Genomic DNA, 21,055 nt, shown 5'->3' with positions numbered 1-21,055 from the left:
TCAAACCCACAACCCTAGTGTTGCAAGCACCATGCTTTGCCAACTGAGCCACACGGGACCACATTAAACCTCAGCCCTGTATTTACTGTCGTCATGACCATGCTCTACTCATGTATCTGTGTTTCAGCCCAGCCACGCACTGAAGGAGTCTATGAGCGCCAGTGAACACGAGGTAGTGTCTGGCTCCGTCTGCATGGCAGCCGTCCCCCTGCTGGCCTTATCGAAGAGGAGCCAGAGTGTCCAGCTAACCAATGGAGGAGAGACGACAGAGAGTGAAAGCGGCAGCGAGCGCAGGAGCACCTTGGACTCCCCTAGTTTACGAGCCCAGCTTTCTCACATCTCCAGTATCCCACAAATCATCATCAGCCCAACATCAGAGAGCAGCTTAATGTCAGATGACAACTTGTCCTTAGTGGAGAAGCAGGGAGCCATGATGAGTCACGGGGAAGGCGAACTGCTGGTGGGCCTGCGGAGCTGTTCTTCAGAGCTACTGGAGTCAGTGGAAAGATTCCTCTCCTGAGTTCACTTACAAACTCTAAACTCTTTGTCTGTGTCCCAAATGGCATACTTTCTTTCCTTCTTCTTCTCTTTTCTAATACTGATCCAACCAATCCATTCCACCCAGCCTCTTTTTTTAAACAGACTTTGAGAAGGAGACCAAGGCAAGCCCTAGGAAAGATCTGGTTGTGCTTCAATGAACAGAAGGGAGAAAGAAACCCAGGAAGGGCTATTTCTGGTGTGCTCTGGTCACAAGAAAGTGTTACCGGGTAGAAGGGAATATTAAAATCCACCTGATTCATTCCCCAGCCACTGTGATTAACATCCTACTTTCTGCTGTTTGTCTAAATGGCACCCTTCATTCAGAGGATCTATGATGGTATAGTGGTTCCATAATGTATATTGACTTAGAAAGAAGGCCTTTATAGTAGCAAATATAACTAACATCCTCATGCCAATGGACCAATGTTGGCAATGAGTGTTAATGAGCTATGGACATTAAAGCCACAATCTGGAGTCTGTTTTAAAATAATAAAATAATACATTGAATTTATAACGCACATTTCATTTAAAAAACAATCTGTAAATAAAAACAAGAGACATAGACAAAAAGGACACATCTAGACAGGGCAACTGACACAAAGAACAAAGCTCACGCCAGAAAGGGCCAGGACAACAAGCAACAAGCTAAATGTGACCACTCCCAATTCATGGGGTTATGGTCTGACAGTCCATGAGATCGACATGATGGTTTTAAATATATTTTGAACCTATACATTGTTAGAAACAAATGCTCAAATGGACCCAAAAAAACATGAACAATGGGGTAATTTTACTTTAAATTTGGGTTAAGATAGGTGAAGTCAGGTGTAGTGAGCTCACAAAAATAAATTAAGCAACTCGCAAAAGTTATATTCTTCAATAATCAACGGGCATAGTTAATTGAAATGACTATTGAACATTAGGACATGTATTACAGATTTGACCTTTAATGGACATTCCAGAATCTAGACACCTGGAAAAGAAGGCACACAACAAAATTATTCCTGTCAAACTTCTTCCCTGTATCCGATTGGCTATGGGATCTTCTGTGCCCTTTGCATTGAGTTTGACCACAGCTTCCTTTATCACACGGGCAGGGATGTAATCATCGATCCTGACTCCTGTTTATTTAAAGACATTTTGCTACATTTTCACTTATTGCACATTTTGTTGTCACTATTGTCCATTTTGTTCGTGTGGTTATGTTTCTTGATAATATCGTTGGATCATTTTTATTTGTTTGCTTTGAGACTTGTCTGCCCTACTGATGTTGCTGGTCATCCCCTTTCAAGGTTTTGTGAAATGGAGAGAGAAAAACAACAACAACGTCGTATTGCTATTATGCATTAGTAATAGCTCTAACCCAAGTGATATCTGAAAAAATATAAAGAGGAAAATGACAAGCATTGGGAATAGCACTGAATTTAGAAATACAGAAAATATTATGATTCTGTGCAGTACTGGAAATATGCCAAATTTGACAAAATTGTTATCAGTGATTGACTTGACTAGATTCTGGACACCTAACCCTAAACAAAGCATCATCTTTTGATGGCGCCGAGTCAACAATGCTTTGGTTATGTTTATGAGTGTTGATGGTGATTGTGTTGGTTAAGCCGATCCTCATTGGCCAATGACCTGAATCTTGACCTATTTAATCCTTCCAGATAACAGGCCTCAGACAGCTTGCTGTTCCCCACGCTTCAATGGACCATAATGCCCTCCTCTCTAAACACACACACACACACACACACACACACACACACACACACACACACACACACACACACACACACACACACACACACCTTCAAGTGAATATCTTTCTTACCTAAATTGGAGAGAAACTCAATCACCAGGACTAGGGTTTTAAAGGTCCAGTGCAGTCAAAATTCAGTTTATCCTGTCTTTTGTATCATATTGTACAACAGCTGATTAAATTAACACTGTAAAAAACATTGTGTGAAAAACACTGTAAAAATCAAACATGGTAAAAAATTATGTGTGTTAATTTTTTTTGAATCAGTATTATTTCCTGATAGTTGCTGGTTGAAAACAGAATCTACACCGGACCTTTTAATCAGCACGTTAGCATGGGCAGGAGTTTCGTCTTTCCATGGTGACATCACCATGCGGTAAATTGGTTAATAGACCAATAACAAAGAGAGTTCCAAACCTCTCTGCCAATAACAGCTAGTTGTCAGTTTTCCCATCCCCACTCAGACCACTCCCAGACAGTCCTAGATAAAATTATTGCTTGAGAAATATGTTTTTGCACATTTTAATGGAAATCTATTACAGTAAAGTACTTAATTGTTACCCAGAAATGATTTGATATTGATATAAAAATGTCTGCATTGGACCTTTAAGTGATGCCATAAAAGCAGAAAGTAAAAAAATATTTATATATATATATTTATATATATATTTTCCCCTCTTTTGTATGGATTTGATCATGTTTTACCTGTCTTGAATCAATGGTTCTGTCTTGTATCACTCAAGGGACAGTGTTTGAATGTATGATGGACAGTGTCTAAAATGTGGTATTAATGTCACACCATCAGTTGCTTGTTGATGAGAGTGTTGATTACATGGGTTGCGACAAGGACATACTGGCCCGTATTCACAAAGTGTCTCAGATCTACAATAGGATCAGGTCCTGTCCATTTAATGTTGTTTATTCGGATCAAAAAGGCAAAACTGAACCTATTGTAGATCAGCATTTATACTCATGAGACGCTTTATGAATACGGGCCATTGAGATCAGATGGGAGAGAAGCAGAAATTGACATTCTTGCCACTAGAGGGTTGTAGATACCCATACACATTATAGTCATCCTTTTATCTGACGGTGAAGTAGAAGAGCTCAACAAAATGTACTTTGGAAGACTGTTACCTATATACCAAATTAAAACATACTGTGTGAATCTGTGTCTGTCTTTCAGCCAACCAATGAGTGAATGAAAGAATCAGATCAAATCTCCTTCTTTGTATCATGTACGGAGTTCAACATTAAGATCTGAAGAACAATCAGAACTACTGGATTTTCCCCTCTGCTATTTCCCCTAGTCCCCAAATGGCACTCACTCTTAGCAGCTGATTGAGGGAAAAGATGACATCACTTTCCATGGTGCTTGCTGAAACTGGATATGTAATCAGGAAACCAGAATACCTGGTATCTGAAGTCAGCGATACCAAGGGTACGTTCCAAATGGTACCTTAGTCCGTATTTAGTGCACTACTTTTGACCAGGCCTCATAAGACTGGTCAAAAGTAGTGCACTGTATAGTGATTAGGGTGCCATTTGGGACGTAAACCGTAGTCTCTGGGTTTTATTGCTGTGAGGTGCAATCAACTGGATGCTCTACTCCCTTCTACTGTGATACACACATTTGCAGTGACTTAATAATATATTAAATTAGAATAGGATATATTTTACTCAAGGGAATTCAGAGCAATCAAATGAGTCCCAATATTTTTTATTTAACTAGGCAAGTCAGTTAAGAACCAATTCTTACTTACAATGACGGCCTAGGAACAGTGGGTTAACTGCCTTGTTCAGGGGCAGAAGGACAGATTTCTACCTGTCCTTCTGGGCCAGCAGCCTTTCTGTTACTGGCCCAATGCTCTAACCGTTAGGCTACCTGCCGCCCCATGAACGTGTGAACGTCATCCACACATTTATCACATAATGCATTGAATATAGTGGCCAAGGCCTAGTCAGTATTCAGTATCCATTACCTGAACAGTGAAGGTATCTATTTATTTTATATTTGTTTCCCTCATTTACAATAGCTATCGTGAACGACTTCTCAACTCTGGAACAGGGGCAAACTGGATGATAGCTCTGGTCCACGGCGTTAGGACGCGTTTCTCCACCAGTAGGCCTAGACCTAGACGAACGCGCACTAACACCATGGACCAGAGCTAACTGAAAGCTATTACTGGAATAAAAATGAAGCCAAGGTTTGGCATCCTTCGCACTCTGATTTAAATTAAATTTACCGTAAATTGTACGTACACCCAGCATCAGTCACGTTAAATTGAACAAACACTTCGTTTAGCAGATTTTCTACGGTCATTCACAATTATAAACTATTCAATAGTTTATTAGAAAATCTGCTCAAGGAAGTGTTTGTAACAATACACATAATAATATAATTTAAGTAGGACACATATATATAATTGCATATATAATTTAATTTACATTTTAGTGGGTTAATGTTGACAGAAATCCATTGGCTATTATTCTCTGAATGTCCACTTTTATTTTCTTTATTGCTTTTTATTTTTGTTTTCATTGTTTTCTTTCGTCAACACTATGAAAATCTCGTGCATTCAAACAGCACGCCTTATAGATGGAAACAAATGAATGCACTGATACTGTCCCTGCTTTCATGACGTAATAAGAAGTGGGCAATTCGCCTCCCTCGCTGTTGAACTGATTGAAAAGAGCGGAGTTCGTGGCAGAAGTCAAACTGGTCTGGGACGCTGAAGAAAGCCACAGGACCACATTCCCATTGAACTGGAGCAGACAGTAGTCGTGAACGACGGAGCCTGGACCGCGCGGTGAAGAGGTGGGTGAACCAATCAGCGAAACATCTATTAGCATGCATGACAAAGGAGATGGTAACTGCGCTGAAACAAGTGCACGGGGGAAAATGTTCTACAATAGATTATGGTTTAGTTAGTTAAAGTCTGTGTTCAATGCCCCGTGCCGTGTGAGGCAGGGTCAAGTGCAGGGTTGGGTAGGTTACTTTCTAAATGTAATCCGTTAGTTACTAGTTGGCTGTCCAACATTTTCATCAGTAAAATAATTTTTGGATTACCCCAAACTCAGTAACATAATCTGATTACGTTACTTTTGGATTACATTCCCCATAAGAGGCATTAGAGGAAGTCCAGGATCCATCAAACGCATTTGGTGTGTCATCATAGTGGTCTCTGACTTGTGGTCAGACTCGCTCAGGTGGAACAAACTTAAACTTGCACCTTTTTTTTTCGATGCTGATTTGAATGTCATTCAGAAAAGCTGTCATAATCTATTTTTTTTTACAGAAACATCCTGTATGAATTTTTTACAAATCCAAAAAGTAATCATCTAGTTTTTCAAAAGTATCTGTAATCTGATTACAATATTTTTACTGGTAAAGTAACTGTGTGTAATCAGTTACACCCAACCCTGGCCAAGTGAAGGATGATGGCCATTGTATCTCACCATAGATGGAATTATGGTCACAAAGGACACCATCATTTGCATAGGCTACATTGTTTTTACTGGGCTGCTGCTATAGTTTATTTTCATCACTTGTCATAAACCTGTCATAATGTCCTCTCATAATGTTGACTGTCATAAAGTCATGTCATAATGTAGGCTGTCATAATGTAGGCTGTCATAAAGTCATGTCATAATGTAGCCTGTCATAAAGTCATATCATAATGTAGCCTGTCATAAAGTTATGTCATAATGTAGGCTGTCATAATGTCATGTCATAAAGTCAAGTCATAATGTAGGCTGTCATAAAGTCATGTCATAATGTAGGCTGTCATAAAGTCATGTCATAATGTTGGCTGTCATAAAGTCATGTCATAAAGTAATGTCATAATGTAGGCTGTCATAAAGTCATGTCATAATGTAGTCTGTCATAAAGTCGTGTCATAATGTAGTCTGTCATAATGTTTTGTAATAATGTAGGCTGTCATAAAGTCATGTTATAATGTAGTCTGTCATAAAGTAATGTCATAATGTAGGCTGTCATAAAGTCATGTCATAATGTATGCTGTCATAAAGTCATGTCATAATGTCATGTCATAATGTATTCTGTCATAAAGTCATGTCATAATGTAGGCTGTCATAAAGCCATGTCATAAAGTCATGTCATAATGTAGGCTGTCTTAAAGTCATGTCATAAAGTTATGTCATAATGTAGGCTGTTATAAAGTCATAATGTAGGCTGTCATAAAGTCATGTCATAATGTAGGCTGTCATAATGTCATAAGCTAAATTGGGGAAAAAGGAATACGTTTGGTTTTGCTTGTAATGTGTGTGCCGTCACGTTATTTCATTTCAACACAACTGTAGGCTACCTTCCTATTTGCAGAATTTGGCATTTTCTGTCAGAAATACAAACTCGATTAGATATAATTACTGTGTGTGTATGTGTGTGTGTGCATGTGCATGTGTAGGGGGACGTGTGTGTGCATGTTAAAATAATTAGTCTTTGACTGAGAAAGAGAGAGAGAGAGAGAGAACTGATTGTGTTGCAGGTGGAATAGAGAGATCCTGTTAACCTCAGCTCCTTACCAGCAGTGACCGTCAATCACCAGACATCAGTGGACTGTTTTCATTCATTGTTGTTGAAGAGAGAGAGAGGAGAGGGAGGCAGGGAGCTTTACATTACTAGGGCTGGGGGGTGAATTGATGTTTGGGGGTTGGGTGCATTTATGTTTGGGGGTTGGGTGTATTGATGTTAGCTCAGTGATTGGAGCAGATGCTTTGATATGCCTCGGAGACCTAGCTTGCTTCTCATGTAGAGCCTTAAGCCATGGCCATATGGCCTCAATAGTAGGATGAAGACACATGTTCCTTGTTGTTTTTGTTTTTTTATCTTGTCAATTACGTATAGTAATAATAAAATGAGTCATTAACTAGTATAAACGTGTCATATTGTTCCAGAGTCTGTGCATAAAGCCCAGACTGAGTGATATGCAGTCCAGGGAATCTGCTCTTGTGTTTATCATTTCACTAAGCTGTCTACATCAGCACAAGAGCTACTATGTGGCACAGGCCTAGCTCTGCCTGCAGCCAGGGGGTTGAGGTAGGAAGCTATTGACAGGCAAACAGACCAGACAGACAGACAGACAGGCAGGCAGACAGACAGACAGACAGACAGGCAGGCAGGCAGGCAGGCAGGCAGGCAGGCAGGCAGGCAGGCAGGCAGGCAGGCAGGCAGGCAGGCAGGCAGGCAGGCAGGCAGGCAGACATAGCCTCTAAAACACAGGCAGACAGGCAGGCTGACATAGCCTCTAAAACACAGGCAGACAGGCAGGCAGGGTGTGAGACAGATGGTTGAATACAGACAGACAGACAGACAGACAGACAGACAGACAGACAGACAGACAGACAGACAGACAGACAGACAGACGAAGCCTCTCTAAAACACAGACAGACAGACAGACAGACAGACAGACAGACAGACAGACAGACAGACAGACAGACAGACAGACAGACAGACAGACAGACAGACAGACAGACAGACAGACAGACAGACAGACAGACAGACAGACAGACAGAGCCTCTCTAAAAGGGCTCCCTTAGCTCTAGCCTGCATGGGGAAACAGGAGAGGCAGCTAATCCTAGCTAAAGCCTGGAACTGGAACTGGACTGGACACAGCCAGCATGCAGTCAACACACAACAGCTGCCCTAGCAGGAAGGAAAGAGAGTCAGGAAAGTTATTGTTTGCACAGGCACCCCCATGGCTCCATACTTGGGATTGGTGGATTGGTTGAATAGTCTGGATTGTTCTGAAGGTGGGGGACCGGCTGGCTGTGTCTGTGTCCCATATGGCAGCCTGTTATAGTGGACTACATTTTATCAGAACTCTATGGGCCCATATTCCCTATATAATGCACTACCCTATGGGTCCCGGTCAAAAGTAGTGCACGATGTCGGGAACAGGGTAACATTTGGGACAAGACTGTATTTATTAAAACGGGTGATTCATCAGAAGTCAATTATAGGAGACTATACTGTAGGATCTATTATAGGAGACTATACTGTAAGATCTATTATAAGAGACTATACTGTAGGATGTGTTATAGGAGACTATTCTGTAGGATCTATTATAGGAGACTATACTGTAGGATCTATTATAGGAGTCTATACTGTAGGATCTTGTCACGTCCTGGCCAGTATATAAAGTTAATTGTTTTGTAGTTTGGTCAGGGCGTGGCAGAGGGTATTTGTTTTATGTGGTTCGGGGTGGTGTGTTTGTTAAAAGGGTGTTTGGTTTAGTATTTCCGGGTTTTGGTTTATGTCTAGGTAGTTCTATGTGGAGTCTAGTGAGTGTATGTCTATGTTTGGTTAATTGGGGTTGGGACTCTCAGTTGAAGGCAGGTGTTGTCTATCTGCCTTTGATTGAGAGTCCCATATATTAGGCTGTGTTTGTGTTTGTGTTTTGTGGGTGATTGTTCTGTGTTGAGCCTATGCTAGCCAGACTGTTTGTAGTTGTTCGTTCGTTCTTTTTGTTTTGTGATTTTGTACGTTCATTTTTTGAAGTTAATAAATTCTCAAGATGAGCATACACGTACCTGCTGCGTATTGGTCCACATTTTCCAACGATGATTTCGTTATATCATCAGAGGACGAAGACAACCATGACAGATCTATTATAGGAGATTATACTGTAGGATCTATTATAGGAGTCTATACTGTAGGATCTATTATAGGAGATTATACTGTAGGATCTATTATAGGAGACTATACTGTAGCTGTCATTGTTGTGTGTGTAGGTGGCAGGGAAGTCAGGCGCAGGAGAAACCAACTTTGTGTAACTGGAGTAGTTTAATATATTAAAACAAACTCCAAAACCAACGTACATAAAATAAACATGGGTGAACATACCCGTCGCACACCTATACAAAATTTACGAACACATAACCATGAACAATCTCCGACAAAGACATGAGGGGAAACAGAGGGTTAAATACACAGCATGTAATTAATGGGATTGGAACCAGGTGTGTAGGAAGACAAGACAAAACCAATGGAAAATGAAAAATGGATCAATGATGGCTAGAAGACCGGTGACGTCGACCGCCGAGCACCATCCGAACAAGGAGGGGCATCGACTTCGGAAGAAGTCGTGACAGTACCCCCCCCGACGCGCGGCTCTAGCTGCGCGTCGACACCGGCCATGCAGGGCGATCCGGATGGAGACGATGGAACTCTCGCAGCAGGGAAGGATCTAACACATCCTCCACCGGAACCCAGCATCTCTCCTCCGGACCGTACCCCTCCCAGTCCACGAGGTACTGAAGGCCCCTCGCCCGACGTCTCGAATCCAGGATGGATCGAATGGAGTACGCCGGGGCCCCCTCAATGTCCAGAGGGGGTGGAGGAACATCCCGTACCGCTGCCTCCTGGAGCGGGCCAGCCACCACCGGCCTGAGGAGAGACACATGGAACGAGGGGTTAATGCGGTAATGGTGGGGAAGCTTTAACCTATAACATACCTCGTTCACTCTCCTCAGGACTTTAAACGGCCCCACAAACCGCGGACCCAGCTTCCGGCAGGGCAGGCGGAGGGGCAGGTTTCGGGTTGAGAGCCAGACCCTGTCCGCACCGGGGCCTCACTGCGGTGATGGTCTGCGCCAACTTTCTGGCGCCGTACGGCGCGCTGAAGGTGGACGTGAGCGGTGTCCCAGGTTTCCTCCGCGAGCCGGAACCAGTCGTCCACTGTAGGAGCCTCGGTCTGACTCTGATGCCAAGGGGCCAGAACCGGCTGATACCCCAACGTACACTGAAAGGGAGAGAGGTTAGTGGAGGAGTGGCGGAGTGAGTTCTGGGCCATGTCTGCCCAGGGCACGAACGCCGCCCACTCCCCTGGCCGGTCCTGGCAATAAGACCTCAGAAACCTACCCACATCTTGGTTAACTCTCTCCACCTGCCCGTTACTCTCAGGGTGAAAACCTGAGGTAAGGCTGACTGAGACCCCCAGACGTTCCATGAACGCCTTCCAGACCCTTGACATAAACTGGGGGTCCCGATCAGACACTATATCCTCAGGCACCCCGTAGTGCCGGAAGACGTGTGTAAACAGAGCCTCCACAGTCTGTGGCGCCGTAGGGAGACCGGGCAAAGGGAGGAGATGACAGGACTTAGAAAAACGATCCACAACGACCAGGATCGTGGTGTTACCTTGTGAAGGTGGAAGATCGGTTAGGAAATCCACCGACAAGTGCGACCACGGCCGTTGTGGAACGGGTAAGGGTTGTAACTTACCTCTGGGTAGGTGTCTAGGAGCCTTGCACTGGGTGCACACTGAGCAGGAGGAAACATAAACCCTCACGTCCTTAGCTAAAGTGGGCCACCAGTATTTCCCACTAAGACAGCGCATCGTCCGACCGATCCCAGGATGACCAGAGGAGGGTGACGTGTGAGCCCAGTAGATCAATCGGTCGCGGACAGCAGACGGAACGTACAGACGCCCAGCTGGACACTGAGGGGGAACGGGCTCTGCACGTGACGCCCGCTCAATGTCCGCGTCCAGCTCCCACACTACCGGTGCCACCAAACAAGAGGCTGGGATTATGGGAGTAGGATCTATGGACCGCTCCTCTGTGTCATACAGCCGGGACAGTGCATCTGCCGTAACGTTCTGGGAGCCTGGTCTGTAGGAGCGGGTAAACACAAAACGGGTGAAAAACATGGCCCACCTTGCCTGGCGAGGATTCAGTCTCCTCGCCTCCTGGATGTACTCCAGATTGCAGTGGTCAGTCCACATGAGAAAAGGGTGTTTAGCCCCCTCAAGCCAATGTCTCCACACCTTCAAAGCCTTGACAACAGCTCCCGGTCCCCCACATCATAGTTTTGCGCTGCCGGGCTGAGCTTCTTAGAGAAGAAGACACAGGGGCGGAGCTTAGGTGGCTTACCTGAGCGCTGAGAGAGCACAGCTCCTATCCCAGCCTCAGACGCATCCACCTCCACTATGAATTGCAAAGAGGGATCCGGATGAGCCAACACAGGAACCGAGGTAAACAGAGCCTTCAGTTGCCTAAAAGCCTTGTCCGCCCCAGCCGACCACTGCAAGCGCACTGGACCCCCCTTCAGCAGTGAGGTAATGGGAGCAGCTACCTGACCAAAACCCCGGATAAACCTCCGGTAGTAATTGGCAAACCCTAAAAATCGCTGCACCTCCTTCACAGTGGTGGGAGTTGGCCAATTACGCACGGCTGCAATGCGGTCACTTTCCATCTCCACTCCTGACGTGGATAGATGATACCCTAAGAAGGAGACGGACTGTTGAAAGAACAGGCATTTCTCAGCCTTGACATACAGTTCATGCTCCAACAGGCGACCAAGCACTCTGCGTACCAGGGACACATGCTCAGCGCGTGTAGCTGAGTATATCAGAATGTCATCGATATACACCACTACACCCTGCCCGTGCAGGTCCCTGATAATCTCGTCTACAAAAGATTGGAAGACTGATGGAGCATTTTTCAACCCGTACGGCATGACGAGGTACTCATAATGCCCTGAGGTGGTACTAAATGCTGTCTTCCACTCGTCTCCCTCTTGGATACGCACCAGGTTGTACGCACTCCTGAGATCCAGTTTTGAGAAAAAGCACGCCCCGTGCATTAACTCAATCACCGTGGCGATCAGAGGTAGTGGGTAACTGTACCCCACCGTGCTTTTATTGGGACCTCGATAATCAATGCACGGGCGCAGACCTCCATCCTTCTTCTTCACAAAAAAGAAACTAGAGGAGACGGGTGAAGTGGAGGACCAAATGTACCCCTGACGCAGGGATTCGGAGACATATGTCTCCATAGCCAACGTCTCCGCTTGCGACAGGGGATACACGTAACGCCTGGGAAGTGCAGCGTCTACCATGAGATTTATCACACAATCCCCCTGTCGATGGGGTGGTAATTGAGTCGCCTTCTTTTTACAGAAGGCGAGAGCCAAATCGGCATATTCGGGGGAATGTGCACGGTGGAGACCTGGTCTGGACTTTCCACCGTAGTAGCACCAACAGAAACCCCTACACACCTACCTGAGCACTCTCGCGACCACCCCGTGAGAGCCCTCTGTGTGGTTATGAGGTTATGGGGTTATGACACGTTAACCAAGGTAGACCCAGCACCACGGGATACGCAAGAGTGTCAATAAGGAAAATACTAATTATTTCCTTGTGACCCCCCTGCGTCACCATACTCAAAGGAGCTGTGGCCTCCCTGATAAACCCTGATCCTAATGGTCGACTATCTAATGTGTGAATGGGGAAAGGCACATCCACGGGTACAATAGGGATCCCTAAACTATGAGCAAACGCTTGATCAATAAAATTCCCAGTCACGCCTGAATCTACTAGCGCCTTATGCTGGGAACGAGGGCAAAAAAATCAGGAAAAGTGACAGATACAAATATATGGGCAACAGAGGGCTCTGGATGAGAACGGTGCCTACTCACCTGGGGTGGCGCCAGAGCGCCCTGCCTGCTACCTCGATTCCCAGAAGAACTTACCCGGCACCGACCAGCAGTGTGACCTCTGCGGTCACAGATGGTGCACGAGCGGGAACCCCCTCCGGTCTCCCTGTGCACCCTCCCTCCCAGTTCCCTGGGTATAGGAGAGGGGGTGCGGGAGGATGGAACCACTAGACCCCGATCTGGACGTCCGCGAGCAGCCAGCAAGTTGTCCAGCCGGATGGACAGATCCACCAGCTGGTCGAAGGTGAGGGTGGTGTCTCTGCAGGCCAGCTCCCGACGGACGTCCTCACGCAGACTGCAGCGGTAATGGTCGATCAGGGCCCCGTGATTCCATCCTGCACCGGCTGCCAGGGTCCTGAACTCCAGGGCAAAATCCTGGACGCTCCTCGTCTCCTGCCTCAGATGGTAGAGGTGCTCACCCGCCGCTCTGCCCTCGGGTGGGTGGTCAAAGACTGCCGAAAACGGCGGGTGAACTCCTCATAACGGTCCAACGCCACATCTCCTCCTCCACACACAGCGCTGGCCCATTCCAGGGCTCTCCCGGTGAGGCACGAGACGAGGGCGAAACTCTTCTCACAGTCTGATGGAACTGGGTGGACCGTGGCCAGATAAAGGTCTAATTGGAGGAAACTCTGGCAGCCGGCAGTATTTCCGTCGTACCCCTGAGGCATGGATATACGGATTCCACCGGGTTCAGGTTGAGAAGGGGCGCGCAGTATAGACCCCAGTTGGTCTGGTGGAGGCGCTGGAAGAACTCCCTGTCTCTCCCAGCGGTCCATATTCTGGACAACGTGATCCATGGCGGCGCACAGATGGTGAAGCTTCTTCGCTTGCTCCTGGACGTGCTCCTCCACCTCCATGTCCGGGGTATCCTCTCCTGCTGACTTCATAATTTTGGTCGGAGATTCTGTCATTGTTGTGTGTGTAGGTGGCTGGGAAGTCAGGCGCAGGAGAAACCAACTTTGTGTAACTGGAGTAGTTTAATATATTAAAACAAACTCCAAAACCAACGTACATAAAATAAACATGGGTGAACATACCCGTCGCACACCTATACAAAATGTACGAACACATAACCACAAACAATCTCCGACAAAGACATGAGGGGAAACAGAGGGTTAAATACACAGCATGTAATTAATGGGATTGGAACCAGGTGTGTAGGAAGACAAGACAAAACCAATGGAAAATGAAAAATGGATCAATGATGGCTAGAAGACCGGTGACGTCGACCGCCGAGCACCAACCCGAACAAGGAGGGGCATCGAAGTCGTGACAGTAGAATCTATTATAGGATACTTTACTGTAGGATCTATTATAGGAGACTATATATACTGTAGGATCTATTATAGGAGACTATACTGTAGGATCTATTATAGGAGACTATACAGTAGGATCTATTATAGTAGGCTATACTGTAGGATCTATTATAGGAGACTATACTGTAGGATCTATTATAGGAAACTACTGTAGGATCTATTATAGGAGACTATACTGTAGGATCTATTATAGGAGACTATATATACTGTAGGATCTATTATAGGAGACTATACTGTAGGATCTATTACAGGAGACTATACTGTAGGATCTATTATAGGAGATTATACTGTAGGATCTATTATAGGAGACTATATATACTGTAGGATCTATTATAGGAGACTATACTGTAGGATCTATTATAGGAGACTATACAGTAGGATCTATTGTAGTAGGCTATACTGTAGGATCTATTAAAGGAGACTGTAGGATCTATTATAGGAGACTATACTGTAGGATCTGTTATAGGAGACTATACTGTAGGATCTATTATAGGAGATTATACTGTAGGATCTATTATAGGAGACTATACTGTAGAATCTATTATAGGAGACTATACTGTAGGATCTATTATATGAGTCTATACTGTAGGATCTATTAAAGGAGACTGTAGGATCTATTATAGGAGACTATACTGTAGGATCTATTATAGGAGACTATACTGTAGGATCTATTATAGGAGACTATACTGTAGGATCTATTATAGGAGACGATACTGTAGGATCTATTATAGGAGACTATACTGTAGGATCTATTACAGGAGACTATACTGTAGGATCTATTATAGGAGACTATACTGTAGGATCTATTATAGGAGACTATACTGTAGGATCTATTATGGGAGACTATACTGTAGGATCTATTATAGGAGACTGTAGGATCTATTATAGGAGATTATACTGTAGGATCTATTATAGGATACTATATTGTAGGATCTATTATAGGAGACTATACTGTAGGATCTATTATAGGAGACTATACTGTAGGATCTATTAAAGGAGACTATACTGTAGGATCTATTATAGGAGACTATACTGTAGAATCTATTATAGGAGACTATACTGTAGGATCTATTATAGGAGACTATACTGTAGGATCTATTATAGGAGACTATACTGTAGGATCTATTATAGGAGACTATACTATAGGATCTATTATAGGAGACTATACTGTAGGATCTATTATAGGAGACTATACTGTAGGATCTATTATAGGAGACTATACTGTAGGATCTATTATAGGAGACTATACTGTAGGATCTATTACAGGAGACTATACTGTAGGATCTATTATAAGAGACTATACTGTAGGATCTGTTATACGAGACTATACTGTAGGATCTATTATAGGAGACTATACTGTAGGATCTGTTATACGAGACTATACTGTAGGATCTATTATAGGAGACTATACTGTAGGTTCGATTTGGGCATATCTCTTCTAATGATATTGGCTTGGGCGCTTGGCCCCTCCCATCTGGGCCCCTGAACAGCTGCAAATCCCCACATTTCACTCAGTGTCTTGCTTGGAACTGCAAATCCCCTTTATAGGGGATCACCCTTCTGAATATTTTCCACAGTGAGTAAGAGTTTATCCCAAATTGTACCCTATTCCCTATGTAGTGCACTACTTTTGACAGGTCTCCCATAGGGCTCTGATAAAACATTGTGCACTAAATAGGGAATAGGGTGCCATTTGAGACTTAAACCTACTGTTAGTAAGGAGACTTTAATAGATGAGCCGTGGGCACAGATAAGAGGGCTTGAATTAAAAGGCTGGTAGAGTTGAGCAGATCAAATGACTGGATGAACACAAGCATTTCAGGATATTGTAGTACCTAGACTGCATCTACACATGTTGCCTGTTATTGTATGTTGTATTCTCTGTTGATTATCACCTGCCAATAAAAAACATGATGAGATCAGAATCAGATTCACAGAGTTTAGGTCTCCGGGGTGAAGTTTCCCCTAGGTACAGATCTAGGATCAGCTTCCATTCCTCTAATTTTAACCTTAACCATTAGTGGGGAAAAAGATCAGGGCCTAGGGGCAGTTTCACCCTACAAGCGTGGTCCAGAGTCAGCAAAGGTAACGGAGTTGAAAATAAAGTATGTTATGAGGCTCCAAACGGGAATAATCGTAGACTGTCAATGGCAATTGGCTCTTTAGCATTTGATTTCAATGCCGAAAAGGTTCAGCATTAGCTGACCTATAAATGAATGGGAAGGGGAAAGGGAGTACCTAATCAAATGTGCACTGTCTGAACACAGAGATCCTATTCAGGAACAGTGAAAGGACACTAGGCTGCTCTGGGAACAGTGAAAGGACACTAGGCTGCTCCAGGAACAGTGAAAGGACACTAGGCTGCTCCAGGAACAGTGAAAGGACACTCGGCTACTCTGGGAACAGTGAAAGAACACTAGGCAGCTCCAGGAACAGTGAAAGGACACTCGGCTGCTCTGGGAACAGTGAAAGGACACTAGGCAGCTCCAGGAACAGTGAAAGGACACTAGGCAGCTCCAGGAACAGTGAAAGGACACTAGGCAGCTCCAGGAACAGTGAAAGGACACTAGGCTGCTCTGGGAACAGTGAAAGGACACTAGGCTGCTCCAGGAACAGTGAAAGGACACTAGGCTGCTCTGGGAACAGTGAAAGTACACTAGGCAGCTCCAGGAACAGTGAAAGGACACTAGGCTGCTCCAGGAACAGTGAAAGGACACTAGGCTGCTCTGGGAACAGTGAAAGGACACTAGGCAGCTCCAGGAACAGTGAAAGGACACTAGGCTGCTCCAGGAACAGTGAAAGGACACTAGGCTGCTCCAGGAACAGTGAATAGACAATAGACTTCTCCAGGAACAGTGAAAGGACACTAGGCAGCTCCAGGAACAGTGAAAGGACACTAGGCAGCTCCAGGAACAGTGAAAATACACTAGGCAGCTCCAGGAACAGTGAAAGGACACTCGGCTGCTCTGGGAACAGTGAAAGGACACTCGGCTGCTCTGGGAACATTGATAGGACACGGCTACTCTGGGAACAGTGAAAGGACACTAGGCTGCTCCAGGAACAGTGAAAGGACACTAGGCTGCTCCAGGAACAGTGAATAGACAATAGACTTCTCCAGGAACAGTGAAAGGACACTAGGCAGCTCCAGGAACAGTGAAAGGACACTAGGCAGCTCCAGGAACAGTGAAAATACACTAGGCAGCTCCAGGAACAGTGAAAGGACACTCGGCTGCTCTGGGAACAGTGAAAGGACACTCGGCTGCTCTGGGAACATTGATAGGACACGGCTACTCTGGGAACAGTGAAAGGACACTAGGCTGCTCCAGGAACAGTGAAATGACACCAGGCAGCTCCAGGAACAGTGAACGAGTGGATAGTAAAAACGTTGTCCATTGGAAACGACTTGATATTTTCATATTATTCCAATGCCGTGGAGTTTTGGGAGCCGCACGGCTACAATTAAGCATTATTATTTTGCGTCTAAATTGCCTAAATTAAATTACTGTATCCCTGTTAGCCCAGCCATTGGTGGTTAGCTATCAGAGGGTAAGGGTTCAGGGTTGGAAATAGAATTTGTCCCAAATGACATCCTTTATGCCCACATAGTGTAGGTCCCATAGGGCTTTGGTCAAAAGTAGTGCACTGTATAGGAAATGAGTTTCCGTTTGGGCCGCAGCAGGGTCTCCACCAGTGCATGAGAACTATACATACTACCACAGTGGAGGCAGGATAAAATAGGTCTTTTCTAGGCTCAGGTCTGGGGAACAGAGAGATCAGATGGCGAGACTGACATCATTAAGAGTAAGTCCCCCACCGCCTAGCTGGCTGCTCTGTGCTGTTTGTGCTGTGTTGCTCTCTGGTCATCTGAGCCCTGACGGTGTTGATGCTGGCACACCGTTCCTTTTCAAATCTGAAGTAATAACGGATCACACAATAGCCATCGTTGGATAATTTACGTCTCTTGTATTTCCCAAATAAACAAAAAAATTGACTTTTCTTTTTTACAGCATGTTCACATATACACATTTTAACAGCAGGATCATATGTAGGTGATTCTTGCAACCTCCTCTGGCATCCTTCGCTAAACAAAAGTGAATATGCCGTTTTGTTTAGCAAAAGATGCCAGTGGGGGTTGCAAGAATCACCTACATATGATCCTGCTGTTAAAATGTGTATATGTGAACATGCTGTAAAGGCCATGGATCACTCTGTTGAAGCTCAGATGTTCCCCTCAACCTAGGAGAAGGGCTGGATATAACATACATTGCACCCAACCAGCATCTGTGCCTGGGGGATTATTTTGTTCATGTGGATGATGCGTTAAATGAAATTTATGTGGGGCAGATTATCATGCAATTTAAACTGGGTGGGGTGGCGTGTGTTTGTGTGTTTCAGTGTGTGTGTGTGTGTGTGTGTTTCAGTGTGTGTGTGTGTGTGTGTGTGTGTGTGTGTGTGTGTGTGTGTGTGTGTGTGTGTGTGTGTGTGTGTGTGTGTGTGTGTTTGTGTGTGTGTGTGTGTGTGTGTGCATGTGTGCGGTGTGTGTGTGTGTTTGTGTGAGTGTTGGGGGGAGGCAGGGACAAAGCTAAGATCACTAGGGGGTAGAGAGGTGAGCATATGGGGCCTGAAATAGACACTGAGCCTGAACAAAGGAAATTTGAATGGCACCAAGTCTGAGGGTTGTGACTGCAGTACGTACACTCTCATTGTTTCTGGAGTTATTATGACTGACTATCCCCACCTGGGCCTCAGATCCCCTTGGCCCCTCTGGTTCAGGGTCTATCCTGTCTCTATTGTAGTCCCTGTTTCAGGTTCTATCCTGTCTCTATTGTAGTCCCTGTTTCAGGTTCTATCCTGTCTCTATTGTAGTCCCTGTTTCAGGTTCTATCCTATCTCTATTGTAGTTCCTGTTTGAAGTTATATCCTGTCTCTATTGTAGTCCCTGTTTCAGGTTCTATCCTGTCTCTATTGTAGTCCCTGTTTCAGGTTCTATCCTGTCTCTATTGTAGTCCCTGTTTCAGGTTCTATCCTATCTCTATTGTAGTCCCTGTTTCAGGTTCTATCCTGTCTCTATTGTAGTCCCTGTTTCAGGTTCTATCCTATCTCTATTGTAGTCTCTGTTTCAGGTTCTATCCTCTCTCTATTGTAGTCTCTGTTTCAGGTTCTATCCTGTCTCTATTGTAGTCCCTGTTTCAGGTTCTATCCTGTCTCTATTGTAGTCCCTGTTTCAGGTTCTATCCTGTCTCTATTGTAGTCCCTGTTTCAGGTTCTATCCTGTCTCTATTGTAGTCCCTGTTTCAGGTTCTATCCTGTCTCTATTGTAGTCTCTGTTTCAGGTTCTATCCTGTCTCTATTGTAGTCCCTGTTTCAGGTTCTATCCTGTCTCTATTGTAGTCCCTGTTTCAGGTTCTATCCTGTCTCTATTGTAGTCCCTGTTTCAGGTTCTATCCTGTCTCTATTGTAGTCCCTGTTTCAGGTTCTATCCTGTCTCTATTGTAGTCCCTGTTTCAGGTTCTATCCTGTCTCTATTGTAGTCTCTGTTTCAGGTTCTATCCTGTCTCTATTGTAGTCCCTGTTTCAGGTTCTATCCTGTCTCTATTGTAGTCCCTGTTTCAGGTTCTATCCTATCTCTATTGTAGTCCCTGTTTCAGGTTCTATCCTGTCTCTATTGTAGTCCCTGTTTCAGGTTCTATCCTGTCTCTATTGTAGACCCTGTTTCAGGATCTATCCTGTCTCTATTGTAGACCCTGTTTCAGGATCTATCCTGTCTCTATTGTAGTCCCTGTTTCAGGTTCTATCCTGTCTCTATTGTAGTCTCTGTTTCAGGTTCTATCCTGTCTCTATTGTAGTCTCTGTTTCAGGTTCTATCCTATCTCTATTGTAGTCCCTGTTTCAGGTTCTATCCTATCTCTATTGTAGTCCCTGTTTGAAGTTATATCCTGTCTCTATTGTAATCCCTGTTTCAGGTTCTATCCTCTCTCTATTGTAGTCTCTGTTTCAGGTTCTATCCTATCTCTATTGTAGTCCCTGTTTCAGGTTCTATCCTATCTCTATTGTAGTCCCTGTTTGAAGTTATATCCTGTCTCTATTGTAATCCCTGTTTCAGGTTCTATCCTGTCTCTATTGTAGTCCCTGTTTCAGGTTCTATCCTGTCTCTATTGTAGTCTCTGTTTCAGGTTCTATCCTATCTCTATTGTAGTCCCTGTTTGAAGTTATATCCTGTCTCTATTGTAGTCCCTGTTTCAGGTTCTATCCTATCTCTATTGTAGTCCCTGTTTCAGGTTCTATCCTGTCTCTATTGTAGTCTCTGTTTCAGGTTCTATCCTATCTCTATTGTAGTCCCTGTTTGAAGTTATATCCTGTCTCTATTGTAGACCCTGTTTCAGGTTCTATCCTGTCTCTATTGTAGTCCCTGTTTCAGGTTCTATCCTGTCTCTATTGTAGTCCCTGTTTCAGGTTCTATCCTGTCTCTATTGTAGTCCCTGTTTCAGGTTCTATCCTGTCTCTATTGTAGTCTCTGTTTCAGGTTCTATCCTATCTCTATTGTAGTCCCTGTTTCAGGTTCTATCCTCTCTCTATTGTAGTCCCTGTTTCAGGTTCTATCCTGTCTCTTTTGTAGTCCCTGTTTCAGGTTCTATCCTATCTCTATTGTAGTTCCTGTTTGAAGTTATATCCTGTCTCTATTGTAGTCCCTGTTTCAGGTTCTATCCTCTCTCTATTGTAGTCCCTGTTTGAAGTTCTATCCTCTCTCTATTGTAGTCCTTGTTTCAGTTTTTTTCCTCTCTCTATTGTAGACTACGTATTATATTGACACAAGTCCTGCTGAGACTGAGGCTGTCCTAACATGTACACTGTGTTTGTAACATGGACACTCTGTAACATGGACACTGTGTTTGTAACATGGACATTGTGTTTGTAACATGGACACTGTGTTTGTAAGTCATTTATACTGCATGTATATACAACATAGCACATTTTTGT

General features: G+C 44.4%; 2 protein-coding genes across 7 annotated transcripts in view; both read left to right on the top strand.

Annotated features, from left to right (window-relative positions):
* Nucleotides 1–1,085, top strand: part of opn4xb (opsin 4xb) — a 31,934-nt gene extending 30,849 nt beyond the window's left edge. The window contains exon 9 of the mRNA NM_001279053.1: nucleotides 128–1,085. Within this exon, the coding sequence (NP_001265982.1) occupies nucleotides 128–520 (393 nt within the window). The 3' untranslated portion in view covers nucleotides 521–1,085. The remainder of the gene's footprint in view (nucleotides 1–127) is intronic.
* A 3,862-nt stretch (nucleotides 1,086–4,947) lies between these two features.
* The window catches only part of pdlim5a (PDZ and LIM domain 5a), a 144,996-nt gene continuing 128,888 nt past the window's right edge, over nucleotides 4,948–21,055 (top strand). For all 6 annotated transcript variants that reach the window (XM_014172475.2, XM_014172472.2, XM_014172470.2 and 3 more), the window contains exon 1: nucleotides 4,948–5,117. The gene's annotated coding sequence lies outside the window, so the exon portion shown is untranslated. The remainder of the gene's footprint in view (nucleotides 5,118–21,055) is intronic.

Source organism: Salmo salar, chromosome ssa24, assembly GCF_905237065.1.
Source record: "Salmo salar chromosome ssa24, Ssal_v3.1, whole genome shotgun sequence".
NCBI classification, from domain to species: Eukaryota; Metazoa; Chordata; class Actinopteri; order Salmoniformes; family Salmonidae; genus Salmo; species Salmo salar.
The sequence above is the reverse complement of the archived record's forward strand: the minus strand, read 5'-3'. Positions and strand labels throughout refer to the sequence as shown.